Source organism: Lissotriton helveticus, chromosome 3_2 (genome assembly GCF_964261635.1).
Source record: "Lissotriton helveticus chromosome 3_2, aLisHel1.1, whole genome shotgun sequence".
Taxonomy (NCBI): Eukaryota; Metazoa; Chordata; class Amphibia; order Caudata; family Salamandridae; genus Lissotriton; species Lissotriton helveticus.
Window position 1 is genome coordinate 475235402 of NC_136062.1, and position 15269 is coordinate 475250670.

General features: G+C 44.6%; 1 protein-coding gene across 2 annotated transcripts in view; it reads left to right on the forward strand.

Annotated features, from left to right (window-relative positions):
• Positions 1-15269, forward strand: part of MAPK8IP1 (mitogen-activated protein kinase 8 interacting protein 1) — a 409187-nt gene that overhangs the window by 373423 nt on the left and 20495 nt on the right. For both annotated transcript variants that reach the window (XM_078684384.1, XM_078684385.1), the window contains exons 10-11: positions 2976-3049; positions 8199-8297. In XM_078684384.1, the coding sequence (XP_078540510.1) occupies positions 2976-3049; positions 8199-8297 (173 nt within the window). The remainder of the gene's footprint in view (positions 1-2975; positions 3050-8198; positions 8298-15269) is intronic.

The following is a 15269-nucleotide window of genomic DNA, read 5'->3' on the forward strand; positions in this document are numbered from 1 at the left end:
CTTTCCACCACCGCATCCCTCAAAAGAGGAAGAGCGGCTCCACCGTCTGGACCCAAAATGTGCGATTTCATTCTACTTGGATCGCACACACCAGTTCCTGGTGGATGACCAACTCTTTGTTGGTTACGTGGGCGCTAGGAAAGGTCCGGCGGTGCACAAGAGGAGCATCTCTCGGTGAGTCGTCTTGTGCATCAAGGCTTGTTACTCCTTGGCAAAGAAGGAGCCTCCTGTTGGGCTGAGGGGCCATTCCACTCGGGCCACGGCGGCTTCTACTGCTCTGGGCCGGGGAGTCCCCTTGCAGGACATTTGTCAGGCAGCTACGTGGGCCTCGCTGCACACGTTTGCAAGACACTACTGCCTGGACAGTCAAGTCCGGAGGGATGGCTTCTTTAGCCGTTCCGTCCTCCAGGACTTTCTGGTGCGATTATTGGTTCGCAGACCCACCACTGGGGTTGGTATTGCTGGGGTATCTATTCTAAGGTAAGGAATCTAATACTAACCTGTTTCTTTCATATGAACAAGTTACTTACCTTCGGTAACGATATAGCTGTAAGAAACAGTAGTTAGTATTAGATTCCTTACCGACCCACCCATCCTCCCCGTTCTGCGAACCGATATCTAGGGTTAAGGTCATCCCCCTTCAGGGCCCTAGTTTCAATGGCACCAGTGTTGGTTTTTAACATGGCTCTGCGTTTCTGGTGCAGAAAAGCTGTGTCTAAGAACTGACGTCAGCACGCGGAGGTGGCGTCTAAGTACTCCGACGACGTTATCACGGCGCCCACGACGCCGACGACGGACGCGGAGCCGCAGACGACGCCTACCGACGTGCAAGGGTACTGCTATGCAAAAATTTCCGGATTCAGTCTGACGCCTGGGGATATTCTACGGTAAGGAACCTAATACTAACTACTGTTTCTTACAGATATATCGTTACCGAAGGTAAGTAACTTCTTCGTTAGGCTGCATCTGTCCTAAAAGTAAATCTTTTCCTGATCTTGGAAGGAGATGACATCGGGTTCCTCTTTTCTCTACACGTATCATGGTGTGGGACTATAAATTCCCCTGCTCTGGCCCACCGTATTTGAGTGTGACCGGATGTTTCGGTGCATGTAGACATTTTTTTGAAATCCGATTCATACCTCTACGATCTGGTATTTTGTACTCACTATCGACTTGTCCAATCCACAACAATACTCTTAGACTGACCTTTCTTCATACGTACGGACATCTTGGCATTGTATATCAAGGAGCGCCTCACCATTGCCCTGAAGAAGTCCAATTTCTTTGGACGAAACGCGTTGGCTGATCGACTTGAAAAAGTTGTTTCTGTCTAATTAAATTACTACTAAATAAAAAGGATAATGTTAAGAGCAACTCTGGACACAGTTTCTATATTTGTGTGATATTTTTTGTAAGGTGGTGCACCACTTGCTCTGTTTTTTGTCTGCCATTGTAAAGTCCAGTTGTTTGGACTGCACCGCGGCAGTGTGTGCTTACAGTGTGTGCACACAACTCTGGGATATTTCCCATCCCTTATAAAAATTTGGTGATTTTTTTTGGTTAGGTGCTCGTTCTCATAGGGTTTCACTGTCAACGATTGTATATAAATGTTTTCGAATGCCTGATATGTTTATTTTCCTAATGGACCTGCGCCCTGTCACCAGCCAATCCTGACTCTGTGCTTATCTGGATTTGGAAAGCAAGGGGTGCTACAGGCCAGAGCCCCATAGAGTTGTGGCTACAAATGAGGAGACATAGGTGTTGTCCATAAGGAGCAGCAGTTCACAGAGTTTTCCAGAACTCCGCTCTCTGAAAACTCTGCGAACATCGACAGCGAAGCAGAGTTTACTGCCCACCCCTATTTACAATACATAAACACATACATATATACATACATAAGTCCATACATACATACACGTGCTTGCCCGTGGAGAGTCAGTCTCCGACCTGGAGTGATAGTCGTTGCCCTGGAGACAAAGCATTTGGAGACATTTACATTCTAGATTAAAGTAAAGCAATTCAGATATTGCAGTTTCTAGGCACTATGGGATACATTTCGAGAGAAATATCTTTTTTGGCAACATCTGTCCTTACCTGGTGTTCTGCTCAAACTTGCAAAGTCCCTTATACAGAACTCCTGATTATTGTGTATGAAGAGATTGTGTGATAACCAAAGGCAGCTGGGAGCAATGACTAGTGGGCGGCGACGGGAGGTCTGAGTCCGTCCACCCACCCCTCCTAACCAGCACCCAATGGGGCAGCGGTTTGTGGCATCCCGGATGGTAGAGCCCCCCCCAGCGCTGCCAACAGGAACAGCCTTTCAATAGGAAGGCCGAAACGGAAATGGTGCTGCAGGGGCTGCTCAGGTAACGATGACCCATCTGATGTTAGACAGTTGTGTAAATGCCCCCCAGAGTGAGGGGAAAGAGCCAGCGTATGGAGGGTATTCGTTATGTGTTCTATCTCCAGGGGACACATCTGGTCATACATAACATAACAGAACATAACAGGTGTATTTGTAAAGCACACGTTCACCCGTAGGTATCCTGGCGCTGAATAACAGATGTTTATTGTTACCCAACTCAATGGTACTCATTTTATCGACCCCAGATGGATGAAAGGCTGAGTGGACCCACCAGGATTTGAACCTGTGACCATGAGGTCGAACACAGGCCCCTGCAGTGGACACATTAGTCCACTGAGCCACCAGACCCGGCATAGATGTCGTACCTTTTGCTGCCTGGTTTCCCACCACTGAAAGCTTCCCTTGTTTTAATTTCTGCTTTTCTGATGAGCTCTCCTTATAACTGTAGTCTTGTGTAAAACAGCTAAGTGTGCTAATACTCAAGAGAATGGAGAATGGAGGGGAGTTTTTGGGGTGTGGAGGACGCTTCCGAGTAATCATTGTTGAGTAGGAGAGAGTGTGGGTACCTACATCCCTCATTCACTGCCCTGTCTTTTTGTTTTTCTTACAGCAGGTGAACAAGTGCAGCCATTTTTTCCAGTTAAAGAACATTTCCTTTTGTGGCTACCATCCAAAAAACAACAAGTAAGTCTCCACCCTTCTCTCTCGCCCCGTTCTCAAAATATTCGACCTCGCGACTTTCTCACTTCACCCACTATGGGCCGGATGGACAGAGCTTTTTTGTTGTCTCAAACGGCCCGATTCAGAGAATCGGGCTGTTTGCGACCATATAGAAGCCTTTTTATATGTACAGAACCCTATTTTGTGATTTGGTAATCCATTACCGCATCACGAAATGGATTAGCGATTCAGTATCAGGAAGGGGCGTGTTCATGGCGTCCCTTCATAATAGCGACTCCCAGTGGCGTAGTTGGAATGTTTTACAACCGAAATGTGGTTGCAAAACATTCGCATTTTGCCACCTACTACAAGTAGATGGTAACCCAGTCGCAAACGGCAAGTGGACCCCTTTTTCTTTGGGACCCAGGGACCCCTGCCTGCTCTTAAAAATGAAACTGAAACGTTTCATTTTATTTTTGAAACACAGTCTCATTTTCAATGACATTGGGCCCAATTCCCAAAGTCTAACTTTACTACTCGTAAATGCCCTTTGTGAATAACGAAAGTCTCAGTTTGTGAATCAGGCCCATCGAGTATGTCCCAATACACCCTTGTATGGCGACAGTCACATGTCTGCTCTTGCTAGTTTCTTTCTCTATAGTAAACAACAGTGGTAGCAATGTGGTTACCTGACCTTTTAATTGGATGAGAAGTCAAGAGGCCACCTCGTTACCATAAAAGTCACCACATGAAGATATCTTTCAACAGACTAAAAAACATTTTTTTCTGGTAAAAGAGCAGAGATAGGCAAGAACCATTTAGATCTGATGTAGGAACAGTCTGTGCCGATACTGGTGCATTCACACTATGCTGATCATCCCTTCTATCAAAGGGGTTTAGTGTTTCTTTAGCCTTCATAGCTGTTTTGTTTGTCATTTCTTGACACAAACTGTGACGTTTTCCATTGTTCTTGGGCTGATAGATTCTGCTTGTTTTGTTCAAAGGGGGTACTTGCCCCAAACTACACACAGTATAACATCTTTCTTTCCTGCCACCCACTAGGATGTTCTGTGTACCTCTTTCAACCTCTGTTCCTACATTCGCTTGCTCTAATACTCTCCACCTTTAGTAAAGCTCCGACTATCAAGGTCTGAAGTTCTGAGGCCTTGGCAGGTCTGGGCCCTCAGATCCTAAGGTCTGAAGTTCTGAGGCCGTGACAGCTCTGGGCGCTCGGATTCTAAGGTCTGAAGTTCTGAGGCCATGGCAGGTCTGGGCACTCGGATTCTAAGGTCTGAAGTTCTGAGGCCATGGCAGGTCTGGGCACTCGGATTCTAAGGTGTGAAGTTCTGAGGCAATGACAGCTCTGGTCGCTCGGATTCTAAGGTCAGAAATTCTGAGGCCATGGCAGCTTTGGGCGCTCGGATTCTAAGGCCTGAAGTTCAAAGGTCATGGCAGCTCTGGGCCCTCAGATCCTAAGGTCTGACATTCTGAGTCCATGGAAGCTCTGGGCCCTCAGATCCTAAGGTCTGACATTCTGAGTCCATGGAAGCTCTGCACTCTCAGATTCTAAGGTCTGAAGTTCTGGGGCTTGGCAGCTCTGGTCCCTCAGATCTTAAGGTCTGACATTCTGAGGCCATGGTAGCCCTGGGCCCTCAGATTCTAAAGTCTGAATTTCTGAGGCTATGGCAGCTCTGGGCCCTCAGATTATAAAGTGTGAAGTTCTGAGTCCATGGCAGTTCTGGGCCCTCAGATTATAAGGTGTGAAGTTCTGAGTCCATGGCAGCTCTGGGCCCTCAGATATTAAAGTGTGAAGTTCTGAGTCCATGGCAGTTCTGGGCCCTCAGATTATAAAGTGTGAAGTTCTGAGTCCATGGCAGTTCTGGGCCCTCAGATTATAAAGTGGGAAGTTCTGAGTCCATGGCAGTTCTGGGCCCTCAGATTATAAGGTGTGAAGTTCTGAGTCCATGGCAGCTCTGGGCCCTCAGATTATAAAGTGTGAAGTTCTGAGTCCATGGCAGTTCTGAGCCCTCAGATTATAAGGTGTGAAGTTCTGAGTCCATTGCAGTTCTGGGCCCTCAGATTATAAAGTGTGAAGTTCTGAGTCCATTGCAGTTCTGGGCCCTCAGATTATAAAGTGTGAAGTTCTGAGTCCATGGCAGTTCTGGGCCCTCAGATTATAAAGTGTGAAGTTCTGAGTCCATGGCAGTTCTGGGCCCTCAGAATATAAAGTGTGAAGTTCTGAGTCCATGGCAGTTCTGGGCCCTCAGATCCTAAGGTCTGAAGTTCTGAGTCCATGGCAGGTCTGGGCCCTCAGATTATAAGGTGTGAAGTTCTGAGTCCATGGCAGTTCTGGGCCCTCAGATTATAAAGTGTGAAGTTCTGAGTCCATGGCAGTTCTGGGCCCTCAGATTATAAGGTGTGAAGTTCTGAGTCCATGGCAGTTCTGGGCCCTCAGATTATAAAGTGTGAAGTTCTGAGTCCATGGCAGTTCTGGGCCCTCAGATTATAAAGTGTGAAGTTCTGAGTCCATGGCAGTTCTGGGCCCTCAGATTATAAAGTGTGAAGTTCTGAGTCCATGGCAGTTCTGGGCCCTCAGATTATAAAGTGTGAAGTTCTGAGTCCATGGCAGTTCTGGGCCCTCAGATTATAAGGTGTGAAGTTCTGAGTCCATGGCAGCTCTGGGCCCTCAGATTATAAAGTGTGAAGTTCTGAGTCCATGGCAGTTCTGGGCCCTCAGATTATAAGGTGTGAAGTTCTGAGTCCATTGCAGTTCTGGGCCCTCAGATTATAAAGTGTGAAGTTCTGAGTCCATGGCAGTTCTGGGCCCTCAGATTATAAGGTCCGAAGTTCTGAGTCCATGGCAGTTCTGGGCCCCCAGATTATAAAGTGTGACGTTCTGAGTCCATGGCAGTTCTGGGCCCTCAGATTATAAAGTGTGAAGTTCTGAGTCCATGGCAGTTCTGAGCCCTCAGATTATAAAGTCTGAAGTTCTGAGTCCATGGCAGTTCTGGGCCCTCAGATTATAAAGTCTGAAGTTCTGAGTCCATTGCAGTTCTGGGCCCTCAGATTATAAAGTGTGAAGTTCTGAGTCCATTGCAGTTCTGGGCCCTCAGATTATAAAGTGTGAAGCTCTGAGTCCATGGCAGTTCTGGGCCCTCAGATTATACGGTCTGAAGTTCTGAGTCCATGGCAGTTCTGGGCCCTCAGATTATAAGGTGTGAAATTCTGAGTCCATTGCAGTTCTGGGCCCTCAGATTATAAAGTGTGAAGTTCTGAGTCCATTGCAGTTCTGGGCCCTCAGATTATAAAGTGTGAAGTTCTGAGTCCATGGCAGTTCTGGGCCCTCAGATTATAAGGTGTGAAGTTCTGAGTCCATGGCAGTTCTGGGCCCTCAGATTATAAAGTGTGAAGTTCTGAGTCCATGGCAGTTCTGGGCCCTCAGATTATAAAGTGTGAAGTTCTGAGTCCATGGCAGTTCTTGGCCCTCAGATTATAAAGTGTGAAGTTCTCAGTCCATGGCAGTTCTGGGCCCTCAGATTATAAAGTCTGAAGTTCTGAGTCCATGGCAGTTCTGGGCCCTCAGAATATAAAGTGTGAAGTTCTGAGTCCATGGCAGTTCTGGGCCCTCAGATTATAAAGTGTGAAGTTCTGAGTCCATGGCAGGTCTGGGCCCTCAGATTATAAAGTGTGAAGTTCTGAGTCCATGGCATTTCTGGGCCCTCAGATTATAAAATGTGAAGTTCTGAGTCCATGGCAGTTCTGGGCCCTCAGATTATAAAGTGTGAAGTTCTGAGTCCATGGCAGTTCTGGGCCCTCAGATTATAAAGTGTGAAGTTCTGAGTCCATGGCAGTTCTGGGCCCACAGATTATAAAGTGTGAAGTTCTGAGTCCATTGCAGTTCTGGGCCCTCAGATCCTAAGGTGTGAAGTTCTGAGTCCATGGCAGTTCTGGGCCCTCAGATTATAAGGTCTGATGTTCTGAGGCAATGGCAGTTCTGGGCTCTCAGATTCTGAGACCATGACAGCTGTAGTGCTCAGAATCTGAGGCTGTCTTAGCTCTAGGTCTCCAGCCTCAGCAGCCATGACAGCTTCAGCCTCAGCTGTAGGACACTAGCCTTTGAAGCTGTGACTGCCCCAGACTCCTAGATCTGAGCAGATGGCCCCGGGGACCAGAAGATATGAAAGCTGAAAAACTGTTCCTGGGCCATCAGACTCTGACCCTTTTACAGCTTCAGGCCTCCTGCTAAGTAAAAACAGGACAGCCTGAGCTCTCAGACACAAAGATGTGATAGCCACAGCCCTTGAGTCAGGGCTTCCTGGGCCCTCAGACTAGAAAGAAGTGATAGCCCCAGACATCAGATGCGGAAAGCATTGACCACCCCTTGCCCTGGGTCTTGGCATGCTCTGACCACCACATGCCCTCAAGCTGGAAAGCTGTGATATCCACGGTCCCTTATAGTTTTTAATCTCATAAGTACATCCATTCTCATCACTTCTCCTGTTCTAATAGCTTGTCCTCTATATATGACTCCTGTTATCATGATTCCTTCTCTTCTCATGATTCCTTCTCTTCTCATGATTCCCCCCTCGTCTCATGATTCCTTCTCTTCTCATCATTCCTTCTCTTCTCATGATTCCTCCTCATCTCATGATTCCTTCTCTTCTCATGATTCCTTCTCTTCTCATGATTCCCCCTCATCTCATGATTCCTCCTCGTCTCGTGATTCCTTCTCTTCTCATGATTCCCCCTCATCTCATGATTCCCCCCATCTCATGATTCCTCCTCGTCTCATGATTCCTCCTCATCTCATGATTCCTTCTCTTCTCATGATTCCTTCTCTTCTCATGATTCCTTCTTTTCACATGATTGCTTCTCTCATGATTCCTTCCCTTCTCATGATTCCTTCCCTTCTCATGATTCCTTCTCTTCTCATGATTCCTTCTCTTCTCATGATTCCACCTGATCTCACAATTCTAATTCTTCTTTTGCCTCCTCCACGTCTCACAACTCCACCACTTCTCACAACTCTACTATTTCGTCTGACTAGATCATTTCTCATGACTCCGCTTCTTTTCATGACTCCACCTCTTCTCATGACTCCACCTCTTCTCATGACTCCACCTCTTCTCATGACTCCACCTTTTCTCATAATTTCTCCTTTCTCTTCCTTCAGATATTTTGGGTTCATCACCAAGCACCCAGCTGATCACCGCTTCGCCTGCCACGTCTTTGTCTCGGAGGAATCCACTAAACCTCTTGCAGAGTCAGTAGGGTAAGTGCCAAAGATCACACGTGTCTCCTCAGGAGTGATGAGTGTACCTTTCCTATCATGTACAACTAATCAAGCCTTTCCAGTCATGTACCAAGTAGTGAGCAGGGCCTGTCATGTGTCACTGGCCAGAACGGGGTGCTTCGTGCTACAGGTGAACTTGTATCATCACGAGCCACAGGTCACACCTCTTCTGTCATTTTCTGAGGATTGAAGCTTTGCCAGACTTTACCCTGTTGCAATTATTGGTGATCTATTTTTGAGGATGTCGTGGGCCTCTGCTGGCAGCTGTAGAGCGCCGAATACTAGGGAGGCTAGGGAGGGCGGGAGAAGAGGAGATGAAGAGGTGAGTAGAAAGTAAGTAGTCAGAGCAGACAAGGTAGGTACTTTCATAGCCCCATACTACTTGTAATCTAGTTCCTGTTGCCCCATCAAGGCCTTGGGCTGAGGCCCACTGCACATTTTTGCCTAGAATAAAATATCCAATTATGATGCCTTCTCTGAATGCTGCCACGCCATTTCTTGTACAGATAATACTCACAGTATTTTGTGCCCCACTGCTTCATGTGCCTGTGGTTGGGGATAGAAGACATTCCTCCTTGCTACACGTCTTTCTCACTCTTGATTTTCCTTTCACATTTCCGTGCCGTTTTCTGAAACCACAGGTTTTCTGCCTACTGGTTTTCTCGTGAAGCTCTCTCGACTCTGACGTGTACAGCGTGTGAGCTGGTAGCAATTCTACAGATGCTAGCACCATCTCTCTTGCTTTTTGTAGCTGGGCTGTACTGGTCAGTGTAATACCTGGGTGGTTCCTTCCAGGTTTGGTGCTGCTCCAGAGATGCCAAGATGGTTTGCTTTGCACAGAGAGTTCTCCTGAGAGGCCTTGAGGATTCTGTAGCAGGCGTGAGACGCCCATCCTCTGAGCAGATACAGAACTTTATTCTGAGCTGCCCTACTAGCCTGACAACCGAAGGTCCTGCAATGTGTGTAGGTGGCCTTCGTCTGCCTTACTAGCCTGACAGCAGGCGTTCCTGCAAGGCATGTAGGTGGCCTTAGTCTGCCTTACTAGCCTGACAACTGAAGGTCCTGAAAGGTGTCTAGGTGGCCTTAGTCTGCCTTACTAGCCTGGCAGCAGGAGGTCCTGAAAGGTGTGTAGGTGGCCTTCGTCTGCCTTATTACCCTGACAACCGAAGGTCCCGCAATGTGTGTAGGCGGCCTTCCTCTGCCTCACTAGCCTGGCAGCAGGCAGTCCTGAAGGTGTGTAGGTGGCCTTTGTCTGCCTTGCTGGCCAGACTGCAAAAGGAGCCTTGTAGGTGGCCTTAGTCTGCCTTACTAGCCTGGCCACGGAAGGTCCTGCAAGGTGTGTAGGTGGCCTCAGTCTGCCTTACTAGCCTAGTTGTAGAAGGTCTGCAAGGCGTGTAGGTGGCCTCAGTCTGCCTTACTAGCCTGGCAGCAGACGTTCCTGCAAGGCGTGTAGGTGGCCTCAGTCTTCCTTACTAGCCTGGCAGCAGACGTTCCTGCATAGCGTGTAGGTGGCCTCACTCTGCCTTACTAGCCTGAAGGTGGCAAATAGCCTAACACCAGAACTTCCTCCAAAGTGTCTTCTTGGCCTAAGATTAATGAACCTTGTTTCAAGAATCCTGAATCAAGAAGTGCTAAGGATACACTAAGGGTACCATAAGGATTCTCTACTGTGTGTTCACAACCTCTACACAGGGTGGCAATCGAGGTGCTGAGAAAGTCTAACTTCAGTCCCTGGACAGGTCCCAGCATCATTGACACGTGTCAAGGAAGATGTCTACGGCTTGTGAAGACCCAATGATTTTGTCATAAAGTTTCAGAAAGTGGCACCAGCAGATTCAAAGACTTTAGTACCAACCTCATTCATGAGTCACCAACACAAAGCAGGGAGTAGCGGCCCAGTTACAAGATGGACAGATTTAGGCTGTGCCAATACCAGTACGCAACTTTTGATTCTGATCATTATCCCCAGACCTAACTCCAACCATTGAGAATTTTCTTCCTGAGAAAATTCCGGAGTCAATAAGAATTGAGAATTCCTGTGTCAATAAGGCCAGATTTGTCAGAAGCTCTGAGAGGTGTTAAACCTGAGATTGTGCACTTCAGGGGCTGAAGGGAGTGAGTGCGGGAGGGTCAGGCGAGCATCGGGGGGCTGGGCAGATCCTTCTGTGGCAGCAAGGAGCATTGCATCCTCCTCTTGCGGCGTTGGAGGGGGTCTGGTAGAGGCCAGACTGCAGCTCCACCTCCAACCTCTACCCAGAAGTTACTGTGGCCACCCAGTAAAACCAATCCTAGTCTCCCCCAGCTAGTCATTTAAGGTGTGGAAACACTGGAGGACTTGTGATCTGGCAGAACAGAACTCTCAGGGAATACCGCTCGCCATGAGGACCCCAGTCAGACCTTGCTCAATTGGATAATAAAAGTAAGAGCTATAAAAAGAATATATCCTGGACACCAAAGAAAAGTGAACTATTCAAAATGTAAATGTCTTAGAGCTATGGTAGAAATTTACAAATTAAAAACATGTATTTAGCACATAAAAATAGCTGCATTTTTAACAAAAACCCCTATTATAGAAGTTAACAATCATAATTCATTATTGTACATTGTTTAAGCATAGAGAACTCACACGTACTCGTCGCTCCCTTCAACCACCAGCCGCCACCCTCGGGGACCCTACACGTAAATTAACAGAAACATCACTAAAGCATTTTTTTTTGTTTAAGAAATTTTTTATTAAGGTTTAACAAATACAATAGAAAGCCATAAAATAGTTCAGGTAAACCAAAATGGGATAATACATGAGGCATATGATGAAAGTTAAAAAAGAAAAAAAGTTAAGAGAAAGAAGATACAAAGAAATAGACAGTAAAGATTAAGAGAAGAAGAAAGAAAAGAAAAGGAGAGGTGGGAAAGGGGAAAATAGAGGAAAAGAGAAAGCTAGATCAAGGCTAAGGAGAATAATTGCAAAGTAATCAGCTGGGAGATTGGGACGAGAGGTAGATAGTAAAAGGGAGCCATAGAAGATCAGATTTGATTTTTAAAGAGACAGAAGAAGAGGAAGCAACAGCAATCCTATGTTCGTCACAAATGAAATTCCACCAAGTAAGTACAGATAATTTGGAGTTATCTTTCCAACAAGAAAGAATCACTTTAAAAGCAATAGCAATGAAAAGATCAAGCAGTCTAGCACTAGAAGGTACAATATCGATATCAGCTGATACAGAGCCTAAAAACACATTTACGAATGATAAAGAAGAGGAGCAATGAAACATTCACATGCACATATTCCAAACAGAATTCCAAAAGGATAACACAGAAGGACACTCATATAACAGATGTTTGAGCGTGCCCGTTTCTAAAGAACATGACCAACAAAGTGTAGAAACTGATGACTAAAATTTTGAAATGCTTACAGGCGTGATAACAGCTCTATGATAAATAAAAAATAGTGATTGGGTAATGCGTGCAGCAATAGAAACTTTAAACAATTTGGACCATAAACGATCCCAAACATCAACAGATAAAGAAACAGACAAATCAGTTTCCCAAGCAAGCTCAGCAGTTGATTTAGGTCGATCAATAACAGTTGATAACAATAGTTTATATACAAGGGCAGCTTTAGGTTGATGTAGTGAAAACAAAGGATACAGGGGAGTAGAGGGAGAGAAAGACGGCAAGGTATCAGGTGCTGAAAGAGTAGTCAAGTGGGATTGAATGGCGGCAGTAATAATGGTATACTCAGTAAGACAGGTTAAGGGCAATTGATATAAAGCTTGTAAATCATGAAAAGGAATAATATTATTATTGGAGACAAATTGATGAACAAATACAATATCTTTTTCTTTCCAATATTTGTAATAGCAGGACTTGCCCTTGTATTTGAGGAATTTATTATACCATACAGTGGATGCCAAAAAACATTGAAGAGGGGATAGATTGTTAGAGAATGTGTTGTGAAGTAGTAATGCGCGATAAGGAATCAGCACCCATCCAAAGTATTTTCTGAAGTTACTTCAAAAGGTCCATCACATAAGTCAAAATGTATAATTTTGTAAGAATAAGTCCGGATTTCAGTGAAGTTTGCTTTTTCAAAGTTCTTTATTTTGATAATACAGGGTCAGGAAAAATCCAAGATCACATATGGATTCTCTTCTTAGCCGACGCGTTTCGTCTCACACATAGAGACTTCTTCAGGGCTCAAATATTGGGTGATAGTCAACATCCAATACACCTTGGTGATGTCTCTTAAATGTGGCAAAGTAGGCTAAATTCTTTATAACATGGTGAGACACCCACAAGATTATTATTCATACAGGTTTAGTTACCCCTGTCTCTAGTCTGTTTCAGTCTGTGATCACTGTTATTTTCGTGCTTGGTCTTGTCATACAGAAAAAGGCATGGTGGCCAGCTCAAAGTAACGCATCACACACGCGTTACTTTGAGCTGGCCACCATGCCTTTTTCTGTATGACAAGACCAAGCACGAAAATAACAGTGATCACAGACTGAAACAGACTAGAGACAGGGGTAACTAAACCTGTATGAATAATAATCTTGTGGGTGTCTCACCATGTTATAAAGAATTTAGCCTACTTTGCCACATTTAAGAGACATCACCAAGGTGTATTGGATGTTGACTATCACCCAATATTTGAGCCCTGAAGAAGTCTCTATGTGTGAGACGAAATGCGTCGGCTTAGAAGAGAATCCATATGTGATCTTGGATTTTCCCTGACCTGTATTATCAAAATAAAGAACTTTGAAAAAGCAAACTTCACTGAAATCCGGACTTATTCTTACAAAATTATACATTTTGACTTATGTGATGGACCTTTTGAAATAACTTCAGAAAATACTTTGGATGGGTGCTGATTCCTTATCGCGCATTGCAATCTTTGGGTTTTTGCCCTTGAAGGAACAGAAAGGGTTGTGTTCCTTGGATTCCCAAGCACCATCCCCACTACCTCCAAGCCACAGGTGAAAGCAGGTGCATTTATTTTGCCCCAACCCTTTTTCTGTGTAAAATGTGTTGTGAAGTAGTGTTTGTGAATATTTTAGAACCGGATGTTTGGCCAAAAAAGAACAATTTGACTTAAAAACTGTGTGTTGAAACGATATATCCTTTAACAGTGATCGTTCAAACACAACCCATGTGGGTAACAGGGTATCCATGAAATCATTAGCTAAAGAAAAGGATTGTTTGATCAGGAAAGTAGAATGATAAGCTTTAAAATTGAGGTAACGTACACTTCTTAGGGCGGTTGAGTTTGTGTAAGGCAATACGAAGGTGCTTATCATTCCACAAGAATTTAGAACAGATAAAGAGTTTATACGATTAAAATAGGAATTAGATATTTTTAGAGGGAGCATAGAGACAGTGTAAAGTATATGTGGCGTAATCATCATTTTAATAGTATCTAGTCTGCCCCACCAGGACAAAAACAAGGGAGACCAAATGCGTAGGAGGGATTGGATTTTTTGAATAAGGGCGGCAAACGTAAGTTTGAGTGTGGCTGCAAGGGATGACGAGAACCAAATGCTAAGGTATTTGATCTTGGAAGGGCACCATGTGAAATCAGTAGAGTCAAACATGTATTGATAGCAGATGGAATTTAAAGGCAAAACTTCCGTTTTGGATAAGTTAAGCTTATAGCCTGAAATGGAGGAATATAAACGAACTTCATCTAAGAAAGGAGGGAGAGAGGTAACAGGATTAGCCATATAAACCAAGATATCATCTGCATATGCCGAGATTTTTGTTTCAATAGAGGAGAGTTTAAAACCTATAACATGAGGGTTAGTTCGAATTCGTTCCAAAAAAGGTTCAAGACAAAGGATAAACAATAATGGGGAAAGAGGACAACCTTGTCTTGTACCCCTTGATAAGGAAAAAAAACTAGAAAATTGGTTATTAACAAAAATACTGGCTCGGGGAGAGGAGTACAGGAGCTTAACCAGGGAAATAAAAGCAGGCCCAAAACCAAACCAATGTAAGGTACGAAACATAAATTGCCAATTAATACGGTCAAATGCCTTCTAAGCATCCAAAGAAAGGGCTGCTAGAGGAGCTTTGAAACTATTACTGTGAGAGATAATGTTGGAAAACATACGTGCATTATCTGCTGCTAACCTGCCGTTCACAAAACCAACCTGGTCAGTATTGATCAAAAGCGGAATAAGAGAATCAAGACGGGAGACTAGGATTTTAGCAACAATTTTACAATCATAGTTAATCAGGGATATAGGACGGTAATTTTTGCACTGGGAGTGATCCTTGTCGGGTTTGGGAAGTATAATAATCAGAGCATCCAAAAAGGACCCAGACGCCTTAGCGTCAGCAATAAAGGAATTAAAAAGTTGCAGCAGTTTCGGCACAAAAATGGCATGAAATGCAGAGTAAAACTCAACAGGCAATCCGTCAGGCCCCGGTGCCTTTGATTTTTTGAGGGAGTTGATCGCTCAAAGAACCTCTTGATGAGAAATTTCTTTCTCTAACTGGCCAAATTCATCAGGGAGTGACGGAGGTGAGGGGAGACCATAAAAAAAACGTAAAATTTTGTTCAGAAGGGTGTGTGTCATCAGCATAAAGAGCTTGATAGTAATTACGAAACACTTCTGCGATGTCTTCATCCGATGAAACCAGTTTATTGGTAGAATCATTAAGAATAGGACCTACTGTCTTACGTTCAAATTTTATTTTGAGATAATTAGCCAACATTTTACCAGCTTTATTTTGGCCCCCATGAAATTTAGATTTGACTCTTAGCAAGGTATTGCATGCTTCAACTGTAACGATTTTATATAACTCAGATTTTGCTTTTATTAGGTTTTGAAGGGCATCAGTAGACTTAGAAGAGAAGTAAGAGTGTTCAAGCCGTTTGATGCTCTTGAGTTGGTCTTCATATTTAGTTCTATTTAGTTTCTTCTTTTTAGATACATAGGAAATAGTGAA